This window comes from Halichoerus grypus, chromosome 3 (genome assembly GCF_964656455.1).
Source record: "Halichoerus grypus chromosome 3, mHalGry1.hap1.1, whole genome shotgun sequence".
NCBI classification, from domain to species: Eukaryota; Metazoa; Chordata; class Mammalia; order Carnivora; family Phocidae; genus Halichoerus; species Halichoerus grypus.
This window is the reverse complement of record NC_135714.1, coordinates 156,657,138-156,672,932: the sequence shown is the minus strand read 5'-3', so window position 1 is coordinate 156,672,932 and position 15,795 is coordinate 156,657,138. Positions and strand designations below refer to the sequence as shown.

Here is a 15,795-nt window from a genome sequence, read left to right as displayed (position 1 = left end):
CTCGCGGGACCTCGCCGGACTGTTTTTGACCCCCACCCCTGTCTTCTCTCCAGGTGCTCAGATTGACGACAACATTCCCCGCCGCACCACCCAGCGCATTGTGGCTCCCCCTGGTGGCCGTGCCAACATCACCAGCCTGGGCTAGAGGCCCAGGTTGCAGCCTACTTGGGGATGGGGGAATGGGACACCTGAGGACATTCTGAGACTTCCTTCCTAACTTTTTTTTTTTAAGAGCCTGTGATAGTTACTGTGGGGCAGCCAGTTCATGGGGCTCCCTCTTGGGCCCTGCACTCCGTCCCTCACCCGGAGTCACTGATTTTGCTCACCCACTTCCCTATACATCTAAGGAATATCACACCCAGGTCTATCCACCAACCCCATACACGGAACTGCATCCAACACTCAGACATGCGAAACAAAGCAAATCACAACGAGGGCATTTTTCATCTCTAACCTCTGTTGTACTTGTTACCATCTTCCTTTTCGTGGGGGGAGGGGGGGCGGGGGGGGAAGATAAAGTGAATTGCCCAGAGCTGCCTTTTTCTTTTTAAATTTTTAAAAGTTTTCTTCGTGGGTCTGGGGAGAGGGTGGGTAGGGGAGGGGGGAGAGTAGTGTTTTGTTTTGTTTTGTTTTGTTTTGTTTTAACATACTAAATTGGGAAGCCTAATTCAATATTAATACAAGGGGTTTGAACTGGACATCCTAATGATGCAATTATGTAACCATCGAGCTGGTTCAGGGTGGTTGGCAAACTCATGTCCCTCCTGAGAGGCTCCAAAATGTCCACATTGCATTCCATCATCTTCTGGGTCAACTGTTGATAAAGGGCAGGTTTTCTTTTTGGCCTAGATTTTGCTGCAGATTACATTTTTCGAGGATTCTCTTCTCCTTTCTTAACATCTTTTCTGCTCTCTCTCTCTCTCTAGCTTTTTCATTCATGACTATTTTCATGTCTGTCCCTTTCTTTGTGTTTCCTTCAGCCCTTGTCTCTGAGACCCATGTTTTTCTCTCTGTCCCCCCATGTCTTCTCAGATGACCAGGTCTCCTGTTCTAGTGTGGTCTTAAGAACCTGCCTGGAAGGGTTTGAGCTTTGTCATTGCAACCATAGTAATATGCTGTCCTAGTCCAGACACGACTGGTGCTGCCCACCCGCCACCAGGATATGCGTTTGAGTTCGGGATCCTTCCAGGGGCAGCGAAGGGCTGAGCTACCCACACTGTCACCTGTGGGCTCAGAATAGAACCTCAAACAGTACTGAGATGTTGCAGAAACCTGAGGCTATAGGACATAAGTTTTTTCCTCCATGCAATGCTAACTAGCTAAAGAAAGACGCGATCAAATCTGTACATTGAGCCCCATGGCCCAAGTGAGCCAGTCAGCCTCAAGCCAGCCACCAGCTCAGTGTTGAGCTGGTAGGAGTCTGACCCTGGGGCCTGCTGTTTCCCAGCTAAGTATCTTTTGGGATTCCAGAGCATGCTGGGGCTTCTTGCTTCGGGGCAAAAAATATTTTTTCTTGTTCAATTATTTTGGAAGATATCATTCCTCACCTCGACCCGGGGGATACATTCTAAGACCCCCAGTGGATACCTGAAATCGCAAATAGTACTCAACTTGATATATATTGTTTTTTTCCCATACATACTTGTGATACACTTTAATTTATAAATTAGGCACAGTAGGAGGTTAACAACAACAATAATAAAATAGAATAATTATAACAATATACTATAATAAAAGTTATGTGAATGGTCTCTCTCAAAATACCATACCGTGCTCACCCTTCTCGTGATGACGTCAGCGGGTAAGATGGCTATGTGACGTGAATGACACAGGCACTGTGACGTAGCGGCGGGCTCCTGCTGACCTTCTGACAGTACATCAGAGCGAGGAGCACCTGCTTCTGGACTTCGGTTGACCGCAAAGAACTGAAACCTCGAAAAGCAAGACCACAGATGAGGGGGGGACTACCTTATAGGGAGGCCTTCTAAACTCAGAAAATCTTTGGGAAATTCGATTTAGAGTCTGTTTTACTTTGTAAGGGGAAAAATCTGTTGAAGGAGCGATACGTCCTGTCAGAGCTGTTGTGGGGAGAAGATCTTACAAATCGAGCATGTGGCCCCCGTAGAGACCGCAGGTGACCTTGTGTCCACGTCCCCGCCCTCGTCTCTGTGACCCTTCCCGCTAGCTGCCTTCGTGCCGGGCCCTGTCTTCGCTGATTCGTGTTGCATTTCCTTCCAAACGCGTTTACAGGTTCTCTTAAGCAATGTTAACGTTTGCAGGCTTTTATCGAACCAAATCTGCTTTTGTAAAGCATAACATGGAAAAGTAGGTCACATCATTACACTCATCTCTCCACACATTTTGCCTTTGGGGTTGTGGTTGGGGTTTATTTTTGTTGTTGTTGTTTATTTGTTATTTTAAAAGTAAATTGCACTTTTAAAGAATAATTGGTTAACTTAATATATTTGCTTTTTTTTTCTCACCTGCACTTAGAGGAAATTTGAACAAGTTGGAAAAAAATTTTTTTTTTGTTTCAATTCTAAGAAACACTTGCAGCTCTTTTAGTATTCACTGAGTCTTCCTGTTTTTCCTGTACCAGGTCATGGTGATTTTGTTTATTTTGATTGTTTTCTTACAACGATTTAAAACCTGAAGATTTCTGCAGGCTGTGTAAGCATGTTTACCTGTTGGCTTGCTTTGTGTGTCTGTTCAATGAATGTCATATGTAAATGCTAAAATAAATGGACAGTGTCTCCGAACTGAATAACTACAGTGACTTGATGCTCTAAAACAGTGTAGGACTTAATAATAGATGGTTTCTAATCCTTGGAATTGTGATCGTGACCCATGAGTGGAGGAACTTTCAGTGCTAAAGCTGATAATGTGTGTAGCCAGGAGAGTACCTTTTTTTTTTTTTTTGTAACCACTGTCTTAATGGCAAAATAATTATGGTAAAAAAAAAGTCTCGTGTTTATTATTCCTTAAGAACTCTGTGTTATATTACCATGGAACGCCTAATAAAGCAAAATGTGGTTGTTTCAGGGGTGTGTCTGTGTTGAGATGTTCAAGGAGGCAGTTGCTTGGCCCGGCCCGCCTGCAGCCTTCCTTCTGGAAGCATTCATGGGTGTCTTTGGCCTGGCTTTGGTGATGGTACCCATTCAAGAGTTTTCACTGCATGTTGTAAACTTGTAGGCAGCTCTGAGCTTATGTCCAGGCCACTGGGGTCTAATGCCGAACAGAACTCTGTATGGCAGAGCTGAGTGTGAGACATTCATAGACTCTACCCTAGAGAGGGTGTGAGATCTTCTAGAATCAAGCTGCAAGCACAAGTTTGGAAGTGGGAATCTGGGGGTGGGGTGGGGGTACGATATAGGTTGGTGTGGTGACCTCTGTGCTCTCTGCGTTGGTATAGCTGGTTCACCCTGGAAAAATCTTCAAGCTACAAGGGGCATACAAGATAAGAGACTGGGGTTGACTTGCATCCAAGGCCCAGTCAAGTAAGCTTGCAGGAAAGCAGGACGTAGAATACATGTTCCTCTACCCCCAGAGCAAGTGCCAGGAATGCACATTGGGGGGTGGGGTGAGCCACGCCAACCCCAGCAGGCTGGTTGCTAGGTTCCCATAGTTCCCTTGTTAACTGACACTGGTGTATTGGGTCTGAAGACACTGAAGAAAATGTGTGCTTGGGGCTCCCCAGGTCCATCCTGCAATTGATGAAGTCTTTCTTCCTTTCTCTTTGTTTTCTATCCAGCCCTGTCCAAACAGGATATGAGGTGGTTTACAAAAATATATACACCATACCAAGCTTTATAAACTAGAGTGTTTGAGTTAAGGGAAAATAAGATAAGGCCTGAGTGGGGTTCATACCACACCCCCGCCATGAAGTTGTACACTTGGGAGGGAGCTCTGAGTGTTCTAACAGCAAATACAAAAAAGGGAGATGTGGCCGGAAGACCACAAAACATTTATACATTAGTCCTTCAGAAGAAAAACAGGTTTCCCACCCTCAGCTCTACTGGAAAGTCCTGGCGACCCCTGTGATCAGTGTTGTGTGTCTAGGGGTGGCTACTGCCCTCTCTGTATGAGGTGACAGATCACCGTGAGCTAGGAAAATCAAATCTGTCCAGGAGATGGAGGCAAAAAGGCTCACCCTAAGCTTTACAGAGGACCTGTGACAAGAAGGGAAATCCCAGGCCCACAGCCCATGCTCCTTTCCCACCTGGCTTCATCCTACATCACGAAAGCCCTCCTGCTCATGCCTGTGGACAGCTCAGCCCCATGTCCCAGTTCTTCCCAACCCCTAGCAAACAGCCGCCCCAAGGCTGTCCTCCCCGGCTGTGAGGTCTGCCCTCTGGGAGAGGCCCAAGTAGGTGCTGGGAGAAGGCGTGGGTCCATCTGAGCGGGCAATTGCAGGGAAGCCAGAGAGCAGGTGCCCTAAAGAGAAAGTCCTATGGGCGCCACATGGCTAGACGATGGAGCCAGGTAGAGAACTCTTCAGCAGTGTGATTTAATACAAAGACAGATTTTATTTTATTATTATTTTAAAGATTTATTTATTTGTTTTGGAGAGAGAGAGAGAGCACAAGTGGGGGGGAGGGGCCGAGAGAAAGAGGGAGAGTGAGAGAAGCACACTCCGCACTGAGCGGGGAGCCTGACGCAGGGCCCGATCTTCCCACCCTGAGATCCTGACCTGAGCCGAAATCAAGAGTCGGAGGCTTAACTGACTGAGCCACCCAGGCGCCCCTCCAAAGACAGATTTTAAAGCATCTAGGGAAGGCAAGTGGAATGCAGCCCCTTCAGGAAGGGTTTCTGTCCTGTGTATCTGTGAATTGAAAGTAATATTCTCTGGCAAGTTTCTATAGCACACGTAAGAAAAGGCAGATTTATTCTTTTCTCATCAGTTGAGGTGGGGATAAGTTTGGATGGTGCCACTGATGAGGTCCGCATCTTTCGGAAAGCTTCTATTGGCCTCATTTACCCTTTCTGCAAGATAGAGATGATGTTATCTACTCAACCTAACTCTCAGTTTTAGGACCAAATCGGAAAGGACGAGCCATAAATCAGATGTGGTGCAGAGCAGAGGATTGCGAAAGAGCAATAGGAAGCTGCTGGAACCAGTATCCTCAGTGTCTGTCCTAAAATAGAACTAGATTAGCAGATGACTGGTGACGGCAGAGGTCTGTGGTTGAGGGCAGAGACTGCAGAACCATGCCACACCAGAGATGGTGTCAATCGTCAGACAAAACAATCTGTTGGCTAACGCCCCGCTGACCGTAGCTAGCACTTATTACTACATGCCAGGCTCTCTTCTAAAGGCATGTTAGCGCAGTTAGGCTTTGCAGCAGCCCAGGAGACGGCACCTGGGGACAGGGGACGAGACAGAAGCACAGAGTGTTAAACAACTTGCTCAGAGCTGGGCTTTGAACCCCTCTGGTCTGGGGCCAGTGCCCATGTTCTTCATCACTATTGTTTTACTATTTCTTATGAGAAAGTTCCTGCTTAGAAGCACGTGGGAAAGAGAGAAGGTGGAAAATGGCAGAGAATAAGCCCGGGCAGGCAGTTAGGCAGACTCATGGAGGGAAATTGTGGACAGGCGAGCGCTTGGCGAGAAAGAGCACGACGATCTCATGCAGCCGGCACAGATTTGGAGACATGTGGGCTCTAGGTAAGAGAAAGGAGAGGCCTACAAAATACACTAGGAGCTAGGAGAAAAATGGTTTGGAGGAGGGCACCAAGTGTGAAGGAGAACAATAATAATTTGAGTATAGTTGAGTTTTATACAGAAGATTTGGGGAAATTGTATTGATTTGGTGAAAAATTACAAATCATGTATACACACACATGTACATATATATAATTAATTTTTATAAGGATGTGGAAAGAAAAAAGTAATGTCTATTTTTTTTTTTGAAAGATTTTATTTAAGGGGCGCCTGAGTGGCTCAGTCGTTAAGCGTCTGCCTTCGGCTCAGGTCATGATCCCGGAGTCCTGGGATCGAGCCCCGCATCGGGCCCCCTGCTCCGCAGGGAGTCTGCTTCTCCCTCTCCCACTCCCCCTGCTTGTGTTCCCTCTCTCGCTGTGTCTCTCTCTCTGTCAAATAAATAAAAAAATATTAAAAAAAAAAGAAAGATTTTATTTAATTATTTGAGAGAGAGGGAACACAAGCAGGGCGAGTGCGAGAGGGAGAAGCAGGCTCCCCACTGAGTGGGGAACCCGATGCGGGGCTTGATCCCAGGACCCCGGAATCATGACCTGAGCTGAAGGCAGACACTCAACTGACTGAGCCACCCAGGTGCCTCAAAAGTAATGTCTATTGAAAATACTTTGAGGGGCACCTGAGTGGCTCAGTCGGTTGAGCATCTGACTCTTGGTCTCAACTCAGAGGTCTTGATCTCAGGGTCATGAGTCTGAAAAAAAAAAAAGTACTTTGAAAAGGAGCAAAGGGACCTAGACACATAAATGCATTGTTGTTTTTGAAGGTTGGATGTCAAGATAGGGCTGGTGCAGTTAGGATGAGGGCAGCAGATGCCACCCTTAGCAATGAGGAATGTGGCCTCCACTCAGGGCTTGGGGCCTTGAAGGATGGACATAGCATGAGAGACTCAAGAGGGGAAGGAACTCTGGGAGGACTGAAGACCAAACACGATAGCACATAAAGTCTTATGGTTCAAATAATGTATTGCATTAAGATTTTTATGTGATTAGTTTTGGCAGCTAAGCTTTGTCTGTGCTGTAGTTATGCAAACAGTCCTCATCCTCATAAACTTCATCCTATAACATAGAACTATTTGGAAACCTGCTGCGTGAGTTGGGCGTGGGGTGGAGGTCAGAGAGATGTGGCCCATACTCTTCCAGCAATGACCTTGCTGGGGACCAACTATTTCCAGCTTTATCTTACAACTGTGGGGACACCAGGGACCCTTGATGGGACTCAAGTGTAGGCGCCTCAGGGAAGAAGGGGGCAGAAGGGGGGAGCTTGTATGCTGTTCACAGCTCTTAAGGGTTGATCCCTCTTCAGAGAAGACTAGATGAACGGTGGACTTTACACTGAGGCTTTCCGTTTCTGGTGGTTATTCCCCTTGATTTTTCCTATCACTCCAAATGGTCACCATTTTTATCCCTCAGTCTTTCAAAAGTCCTCTGAGTACGCAATAAGCCTATTACAAGTCTACTTATCCATGGTGTTGTGCTCCCTCTGCTGGAGACAATCACCTTTTATCTTTTCTTACTTATTTAAGTGTTAGGTGAGAAAGCACAGAATGGAATCAAGGACTGCCTTGTTTCTCAAGAGAACAAAGAGGGGGTTAGCTGTCTGCTGGGATGGACTGTGGGTGTCCTGCCTAGATGTAGGGAGATGGGCCCCCAGCTTTATCTTCCACTCTGACCAGCATTCCCACTCATCTATTCCCACTACACCCATGTTTTAATGTCATACACCTTCAGTCTTGTGACTTGGTTGTCCTCTGGCTGTTAGTCTCCCCCTAGCAACTCACCAGGACCCCATGGCAGGCACTTGAACTCACTTACTAGTTCCCTCAATTTCTTTGAACCCATGTCCTCGAATTGTACCTGTTGAACAGACCCAATTCTGGATTCCTGACCACAGCAGCCCTGCCAGCCAGCAGCCCCTGTACTGCTCTGTCTTGATCCAGAGCATCAACCCCGGAGGACAAGGACAACCGCTTCGGGGTGAAGGATCTCCTGACAATTGCTTAGCTGCTCCCTGGCATCCATGCCATGTGCCAGATCGTGAGGAATGAGAATTCATGACCCACCCCCCAGCAGCATGGCCTCCCTCTAGGCCACGGCTAGATTCTCAGGGGACATCTAGCTTTCCATTCTTTTCTCACTTGTCACCCACGTGTTGTCCTGGGCATCTGTCCTCTTCTGTGCTTCCTCCCCTTGACCAAACCTCCCGCCCTCAAAATCTACTTATGTGCTTCACGACCAACAAACTCACTCATATAATTCAATAAACTCCCAGCCTCACTGAAAATTCTCTTCTACAGCTTTGATTTTAAAAAGAAATCCTGGTTCTTGGACAAAATTTCATCCTTAGTCTTCTCAAGTGGAAGTTCCTCTGTATCTCACTCCCCACATTCTCCAGGATGGTAGGGGGTTGACGTGCTGCTCAAGCCTCTATACTTCCTCCATCCTCTGCCATTTGGCTCTACTGCTCTCACACCCTGCTCACTGCTGTAATCTACTGATTCAGAGACACTTCTCATTTATGGAAGACTTTGGCATCAAACCATGGTGTAGCTTTGCCCTCTACCACAACTCCTGTCATCAGTAGGAGTTACTTCAACATCCATGGAGATGGCCCATCTAGTATGCTAGACCTTCGGTTGTATGATCCATTCTCCACTCTACCTTAGCTACCTACTCCCTGGGCCATTTAATTTCCCCAAATACTCTGCTGAAATTGCTACTGTAGACATTTCGTCTCTAGCCAATCCTCTGATCCTTTTGGCTTGCTATTCAAATACTTCCAACGCTCCTGCTCTTTGGCAGCACCAAGTCTCCTTGTCCCTCATTCCATCTGTCTTCTCTATCCACCAGCTTCCTCCTGTCTTCCTTCCGTATCCTACCTAGATTCCATGGTACATCATTTCATTCTTGTCTTGCCAACATTCTAATTCCTTGACGCTTTCCTACCTAGATTCCATGGTACATCATTTCATTCTTGTCTTGCCAACATTCTAATTCCTTGACGCTTTGTCCTTTTTCATGGTATCCTCTTTGTCAAACCACAACCCTAGAAGAACCCAACCATCCTGCTCTATAACTTGGGCATGAACCACAGAATTCTGCTAGAGAAAATTACACAAGGCAGGTTGCTATCATGAGAAAATCCTGGTCACTGACTCCAACTGAACACTGACCTGTGAACACTTTCCAGGAATTTTTTTTTTTTAATTTATAGGCTGGTGTCCTACTTTCCATATCTTGAATCTCTGTCCCCCTTTTTCCTATGTACCCCTCAGGAAATGTTCTTTCCTCCCATTTCACAAGGAAGATATAAACCATCAAGCAGAAACTTCTTTGACATCTCTTTACTAGATGAATAAAACTATCGTAGCTATCCCCACTCACCCTGTCTTCCTCTCCAATCCCACATTTTATCTAAGTCAGGCCCTCTACCCGTGCCAGCTGTGCCCACCTTCTCAGAAAATTTTATCTATATTTTCAATCTCTCTCTCTCCTGGCTAATTTTATCAACATCAAAGCATGCTCAAATATCTTTGATAAATCCCTCCCCTAACTCTACATTTCCATTCTGATACCACTGTCTTCTTCCTCCCCTCTTCAGAGCCAACTTTCTTGGATGAGGTGTCTGGTTCACTGGATCCATTTTTCCACATCCCATTTACTCCTTACCCTATTCAAATCCTGACTGGACCACAAAATGACCTCCCTGTTACTAAATTCAAGGGAGATTTTCCATCTTTATCCTATCTGACCTCTTGGAAGCACTTGGTGCAATTGACTTCTCCTTTCTTTCTTTAACTCATTTCATTTGCCTTATTTTCTTTCTATCTCTCCAGCCATTATTCAGTATTCTTTGCCAGCCATTTCTTTACCACTTGACCTGGTATTTAGAATCTTTCAAGGCTCTGGGGCACCTGGGTGGCTCAGTCGTTAAGCGTCTGCCTTTGGCTCAGGTCACGATCTCAGGGTCCTGGGGTGGAGTCCCGCATCGGGGCTCTCTGCTTGGCGGGAAGCCTGCTTCTCCCTCTCCCACTCCCCCTGCTTGTGTTCCCTCTCTCACTGTGTCTCTCTCTGTCAAATAAATAAATAAAATCTTTAAAAAAAAAAAAGAATCTTTCAAGGCTCTGTCACAATGGCTCTTTTATTTCACTTCACCCTACATTCTCTCCCTAGGCAATCTATTCTTCCACAGTTCCCTTTCTATCTATATGATAATGATTCCCAAGAGGTCCTGTGATGATGACTTCTCTTCCCAGTCAAACCCATATATCCAACTCTTACTCAAACCTTGCTTGTATAGTTTATGGTCATCTCAAGCACGTGTGAAAAATATAGAGTTCTCTGTCTTCTCTCCTTTACAAATCTGTTTCAACTTCCATGTTTCACGGAATTGAAACACAAGTTTTAAACCAAGAATCTAAACCTTCAATTCCTAGTCATCCTTCACCCATCCTACATAACTGTGTCCAAGGTCTGTTGATTCCACCTCTTCAGTATCTCTCAAATGCACAGTCTCATATCTATTCCTATTATCTTCCCTCTGCTCTATTGCCTTAGTCTCAACCACCGTTATTATTTTCCTAGATAACTAAAGAATCTCTTAAGTGGTTTTATTGCATCCATTTGTATTTTTTTTGTTTAACTTTTCTTGACTGAAGTATAGAGACAAAAGATGGTACAGGTTTTAAATGTACAATTCTTGATTTTTCTAGATGTATACCCCCATGGAACCAATGCCCCAGTGAAGTATATTTCCATCACCCAGAAAGTTTCCTTGTATGTTTTTCTAGTCAGTCTTTGCCACAACAACCCCGGCCCCAACCCGGGGCAACCAGTCTTCTGCTTTCTAACATCATAGGTTAGTTTTGCCTGTTCTAGAATTTCATATACATCAAATCATAAAGTATGTACTCTTTTGTGTCCAGCTTTTTTTCTCAGTATGATGTTCATGAGATTCAATAACCCTTTCTTTTGTATTGGTAAGAAGCATTCCATTGTATGAAAATACCACAATTTGTCCATTAACCAGGGGATGGATGTTTGGGTTGTTTCTAGTTTCTGGCTATTGTGAATAAAGCTGCTGTGCATTTTATACTGACTTTTGTGGACATATGTTTTCATATGTTTTAGTAGAGATACTTAGGAGTGGAATTTTGGTTCATAATGTAGGTGCATGTTTAATTTTCTAAGAAATTGCTGAACTATTTTCCAAAGTGGTTGTACCATCATCACACGGGCTGGCTATATATGAGAACTCCCGTGGCTCTACATACTCAAAAACACTTGAAATGATCAGACTTTTACATTTTTACCATCTAGAGATATTGTAAAATGGCTGTTTAAATCATTTGCCCATTTTTTATTAAGCTCCTATTATTAAGCTCCATTATTTTTTATTAAACTCCTTATTTCTATTTATATTCTTCATTTTATCACATCTGGCTCATAAAAATTACTCAAAATTTTTCTGGACTTAATTGAGTTAAACGCCCTCTCATTCAAGGGCCATATAGACATGTTCCTTTGGCTACATTTTAAAGAAGTTGGCAAGACCCAGGCTTAGATGCTGCAGAAGAGAAAAGGAGAAAGAAAGCCAAGGCGAGTCTATCCAGTGTCCTTTGTGTCTTTTCTCATAGACCTTTTCCTGACTTGATTTACATTTTTGACTGGTTTTCCCCAGCCAGGAGCAGCTGCTTACTTTAGAAAGCAGAATGTCTGGGAAAATATTTGGATGAAACTATACAATTAATTGCACAATAAATCCCACCAGGTACAGACTCAGTACTGAGGTTGGCTGGTACATGAGTCGACTTAACAGGAGCTACTTTGGTTGAAGGAAAAAAAAAGTTTCTCCTCCCCAGGTCTCATATGCTAATTTGAACTTGGTATTTCTAAGGTTTTATTTCACTGAATTCTTCACATTACCCAAATGAAATCTCTGCTTCGGCCAGACTACTCTCATTATTATTTTCCAAACATGCCTGTCCCTTTCACTTCCTTTGTCCCATCCCATCTTCATCCCTGGTGTGAAGGGGACCTGTTAGCAAGTAATGCTTTGGAGTTACGCTAATGAGAGGTGATCCATTTCAGCAGGAGAAGCTGAGCTTTTCCCCCTGCCGTTAGACAGGTGCTCGTCTCTGAAGAATGTAAAAATCCATAGCCAATGATATAAAAGATGTTGCTCAGTGGGACTTGCTGGCTCACACACAGGGAGGAGAACAGGATGAAGCTAATGACCCAAAGTTAGAAGGTAGGGGTTGCAAAGGGACGGTGGGGGAGAGATTCGTGGGAGCAAGCCAGGAAAACTGGCATTGATGGGAAGGTTTCCGATAAAACAATAAAGAAACGTTCCCACCAGGTGTATTTACAATTAGCTGACTCAGTAAGATTGAGTTCTTTCTTATAACTAACAGACCTCCCAAGACATTTTGTGGCAGGGTTATTATACATACTTGTGAGTTCTACCTCAGCGCGCTTGCGGGAAACACCATCCTTCTCTATTCTTTTGTTTGCCTCCGTATCTAATGACAATACCAGTGATAATAATAATATCGATGATCCTAGCCCTAAATACAATTTAGTGAGTGGAGGAGACATCATTAGCTTTGTTTCATGGATGATGAGACTGAGGCTAAGGGAAGCTCAATAATGAGCCCAGTTCCCTATTCCTGCAAATGGCAAAATTTGAAATCTGTGAGTCTCATCCTGGGCTCTTTTTTGCTGAGTCACGAGAGGCGACAGACTAGTGGGTAGGCACGGGGGCTCTGCAGCCAGGCTGTGTGGGTGCGAATCCCAGCTTAGCCATCTCCCCGCTGAGTGCGTGGGCGAGGCATTGAAAGTCTGTGCCGGTTTCCTCCTTTGTAGGATGGGGACAAAAACAGTACATACTTCATACGGCGGTTGTGAGGCTTGAATGTGCTGGCGTGTGAGAGCTTGTGCCCACCACAAGCTCAATAGGTTCTTGCTACACTCACTGCACTGTCAGTGCTCCCTTCTTTGGCCTCTTACGGTATTGATCCTCAGTACTCAGTGCTCGATACTCAGTACTCCTCAGTAGATGCTTCTCAGTTTTTTATCTTATATGTAGTTAGCAGCTTTTTAACGATAGAGACGTGCTTTATGCATCGCCCCCCATAGCATTTAGCACGGTTTCTTGCACAGGCAGATGCCGAATAAAGGTCTCTTGAACTGTCTTGTAAGGCAGCCAGCATACTATTTAGGAACATAGACTCTGGAGCCTTACTAATCTGGGTTCAGATCCCAGACCTGCCGCTTAACTAGCTGTGTGCTCTTGAACAAGTGACTTAAGCACTCTGAGCCCCAGCTTCCTCATCTGAAAATTAAGGATAATCAGTATTTCCCACCCTGGAAGTTCACAGTGAGGACTGGAGAAGTTAGTATATGTGAAGTGCTTAGGACAATGCCAGATTCATCATAAGCACTATATAAAGTGCTTGCTGTTACTGTCATTTTCTTTTTAAAGTGCCTGTATTATCTCTCAAGTGGATTGTAGGCTTTTTAGAACAAATAACCTTCAAATCTCAGTGGCTAACGCAGCCACTGTTCATTTTCATCCCAATTCATGCAAATTCCAACATGGCTGTTCCACGCCAGAAACATTTGCTTTCCTGTGTGTCTTTCTTCTAAGGGACCCTGGTTCCTGATTTCATGGGGACCCTGGCTCCTTTAGTTTTCTGAAATCACCATCCTTAGCACATGACCTGCCAGAAGAGAGAGAGAGATTTTTAGGTCAGGCCTGGACACATGCGCGGCATTTTGCTTGCATTCCATTGGCCAGAACTCATCTTATGACCCACCTCCATGCAAGGAGCTTGGGATACATAGGCTTCCTGTGTGTCCAGGCGGACAGTGTCATACTTCGCTTAACACAGAGTATGATCTCTGCCACACCAGGGACGAGAGAGTTCTCCGAAGGAAAAGCAGGGTGATAGGAGCAGAAGAGGAGTGGAAAATGCTGTTGATGTCACTACTCTCAGATTATTTAAAGATTATTTGCAAGGCCCAAGTGCCTCTCCACCATGTGATACTCTCATCGCTTTCATTTAAAGAAAAATGGGAAAGTGATTCCAAAGCGTTGTAGTTTTTTGTGCCAGACTGCATGGATCCCAGCTGCATCTCAGAGCTCTCTAGGTTATGGCCTCAGCTCTTGACACAATTGTCCTCAGTGCTGCATCCATAAATTCCCCTCAGTGGGGGCTCACTGGGCAGAGAGAAGAGGGCAGTGTAGTGTGTATTATACTCACCTCCAGTGCACAGTTTGTGGAGAGGTAGACCTGTACCAGACCCAGGGGCCTGGGGGCATGCCCAATACAACAGCAAATGGATCAAATAGGTTTCATTCTAGAGAAGAAGGCAGACTTGTAAACAAACAATTCAGATTAGTGTTGCAACAGAACTATAAGCCACAAGATACACAATCAGAAGAATGAGGGAAAGGGAAAGATTTCACAAGGAATTAATGAGTCTTAAACAATGAAAATGGAAGAAGGACAAAAATGGGGACGTCTGCTCCTGCAGAGCAGAGACCCCCAGGCCCATTGTATCTATACCTCAGGCCCAGTTCATCTCCAAGGATACTAATCTGATGCTTGAACTTGAGCTTTTTATGTAACTGTGTTAGGACCGAGGTGACCAGATGTCCTGTTCCTCTGGTCCTTCTGTATTCCCCAAGAAATATTTGTCAGTTCTTAGTAATCCATTTGCAAACCTGACACTTATTGAAACACTATAATTTTCACAAAGGATCACCCCATTGGAATTATTAATGCCCTTTCTGTTTCTCATTCCCACTTCTTCATCTTCTCCACACTCCACCCTGCTGCTCAGCCTCCACTCATTCCAGAATGCCATCCTGTCCTTCTGGTCCTTACTTAGAAGAACAGTCCTTCACCTGATTGCCTTTAAATGCTTAATTCCACTTTCATATGGAGTCCTGTCTGCCCTCGCCATGCCCTTTTCTTCCTGGATGCCCGGCTGAAGACATGACAGTCTCAGTTGACAAAATATTTGGTGAGGAGTTTGGAATGAAGGGTATCAAGAACTCCACTCTGGCAAGTTGCACAATTTTCCCATTAGATGGCAGCAGTGTACCAGCTCTGCAAGAGCAAGCCTCTGAACACTGGAAACAGAGAACCCAATGCAACGTCTAAGTCAGGGCACAGCCCATTTCTAAACAAGCACCCAGCCCACTATATATGGAGATGGGCTGTGTTCTGTGAGGAGACCAGTGGATAACTCTAAGTTTGGAGAGTTATGTGTTAATACAAAGTGGTGTGGAGAATTAACAGGAGTCGCTAGAAAAGCTGATTACTAGGCGCCAAAGTCTCAAGTCCCCCCATTAAGTAAGGTGGTCTTTCTGTTGGGGGTGGCTTGTTTTCAGCAGTGTTGTCAGCTATAAGAGTTGGGTGTCCCTAGTAATGTCATTTTTAATGGCCAGTTAGTACTCCGTTCTAAAAAAGTATAATGTATTTGACCAATCCCCTGTTCTTGTTGTTGGTTTTCATTCTTTTCTGTTATAACTCATACTTTAACGAACACACTTGCAGATAGATCTTTGCATTCATTCATGATTTTAGCCTTAGTACAAATTGCTAGGAACCAAATTCTTTAGTCAAAAGGTATGCCTATTTTAAGACTGTGATATGCATTGTCAAAATGACCTTCAGAAAGTGTTTGCCTGAGTTCCCTCACATCCTCATTAACACCGAATATACTAAGTTTAAAAATAGTATTTGCCAATTGGATAGGCAAGAGAATTCTATTTTTTGTGCTATTTATAGTTCTTTGATTATTGTTTCTTATACTTATTTCATTTTCTTATATTTGTATTTATTATTTATATTTGTGCTTATTCTTTGTAAATTGCATATTCATGTCATTTGTCCATTTAAAATTTATAGTGTTTATTATTTCCATTGATTTGTATGAAGTCTTTGTATACAGATATTTACACTTTCTCTGTAATGTATTTGCAAATATTTCCTTAATTCATCATTTGCCTTTTTTTTAAAAAAAAGACTTATTTATTTATTTATTTGAGAGAGAGAGAGAGAGAGAGTGTGT

At 44.3% G+C, this 15,795-nt stretch overlaps 1 protein-coding gene across 3 annotated transcripts in view; it reads left to right on the top strand.

Annotated features, from left to right (window-relative positions):
* Positions 1–3,041, top strand: part of DPYSL2 (dihydropyrimidinase like 2) — a 137,469-nt gene extending 134,428 nt beyond the window's left edge. For all 3 annotated transcript variants that reach the window (XM_036106175.2, XM_036106176.2, XM_036106177.2), the window contains exon 14: positions 54–3,041. In XM_036106175.2, coding sequence (XP_035962068.1) covers positions 54–145 — 92 coding nt within the window. In that variant the 3' untranslated portion in view covers positions 146–3,041. The remainder of the gene's footprint in view (positions 1–53) is intronic.
* The last annotated feature ends 12,754 nt before the right edge of the window (positions 3,042–15,795 follow it).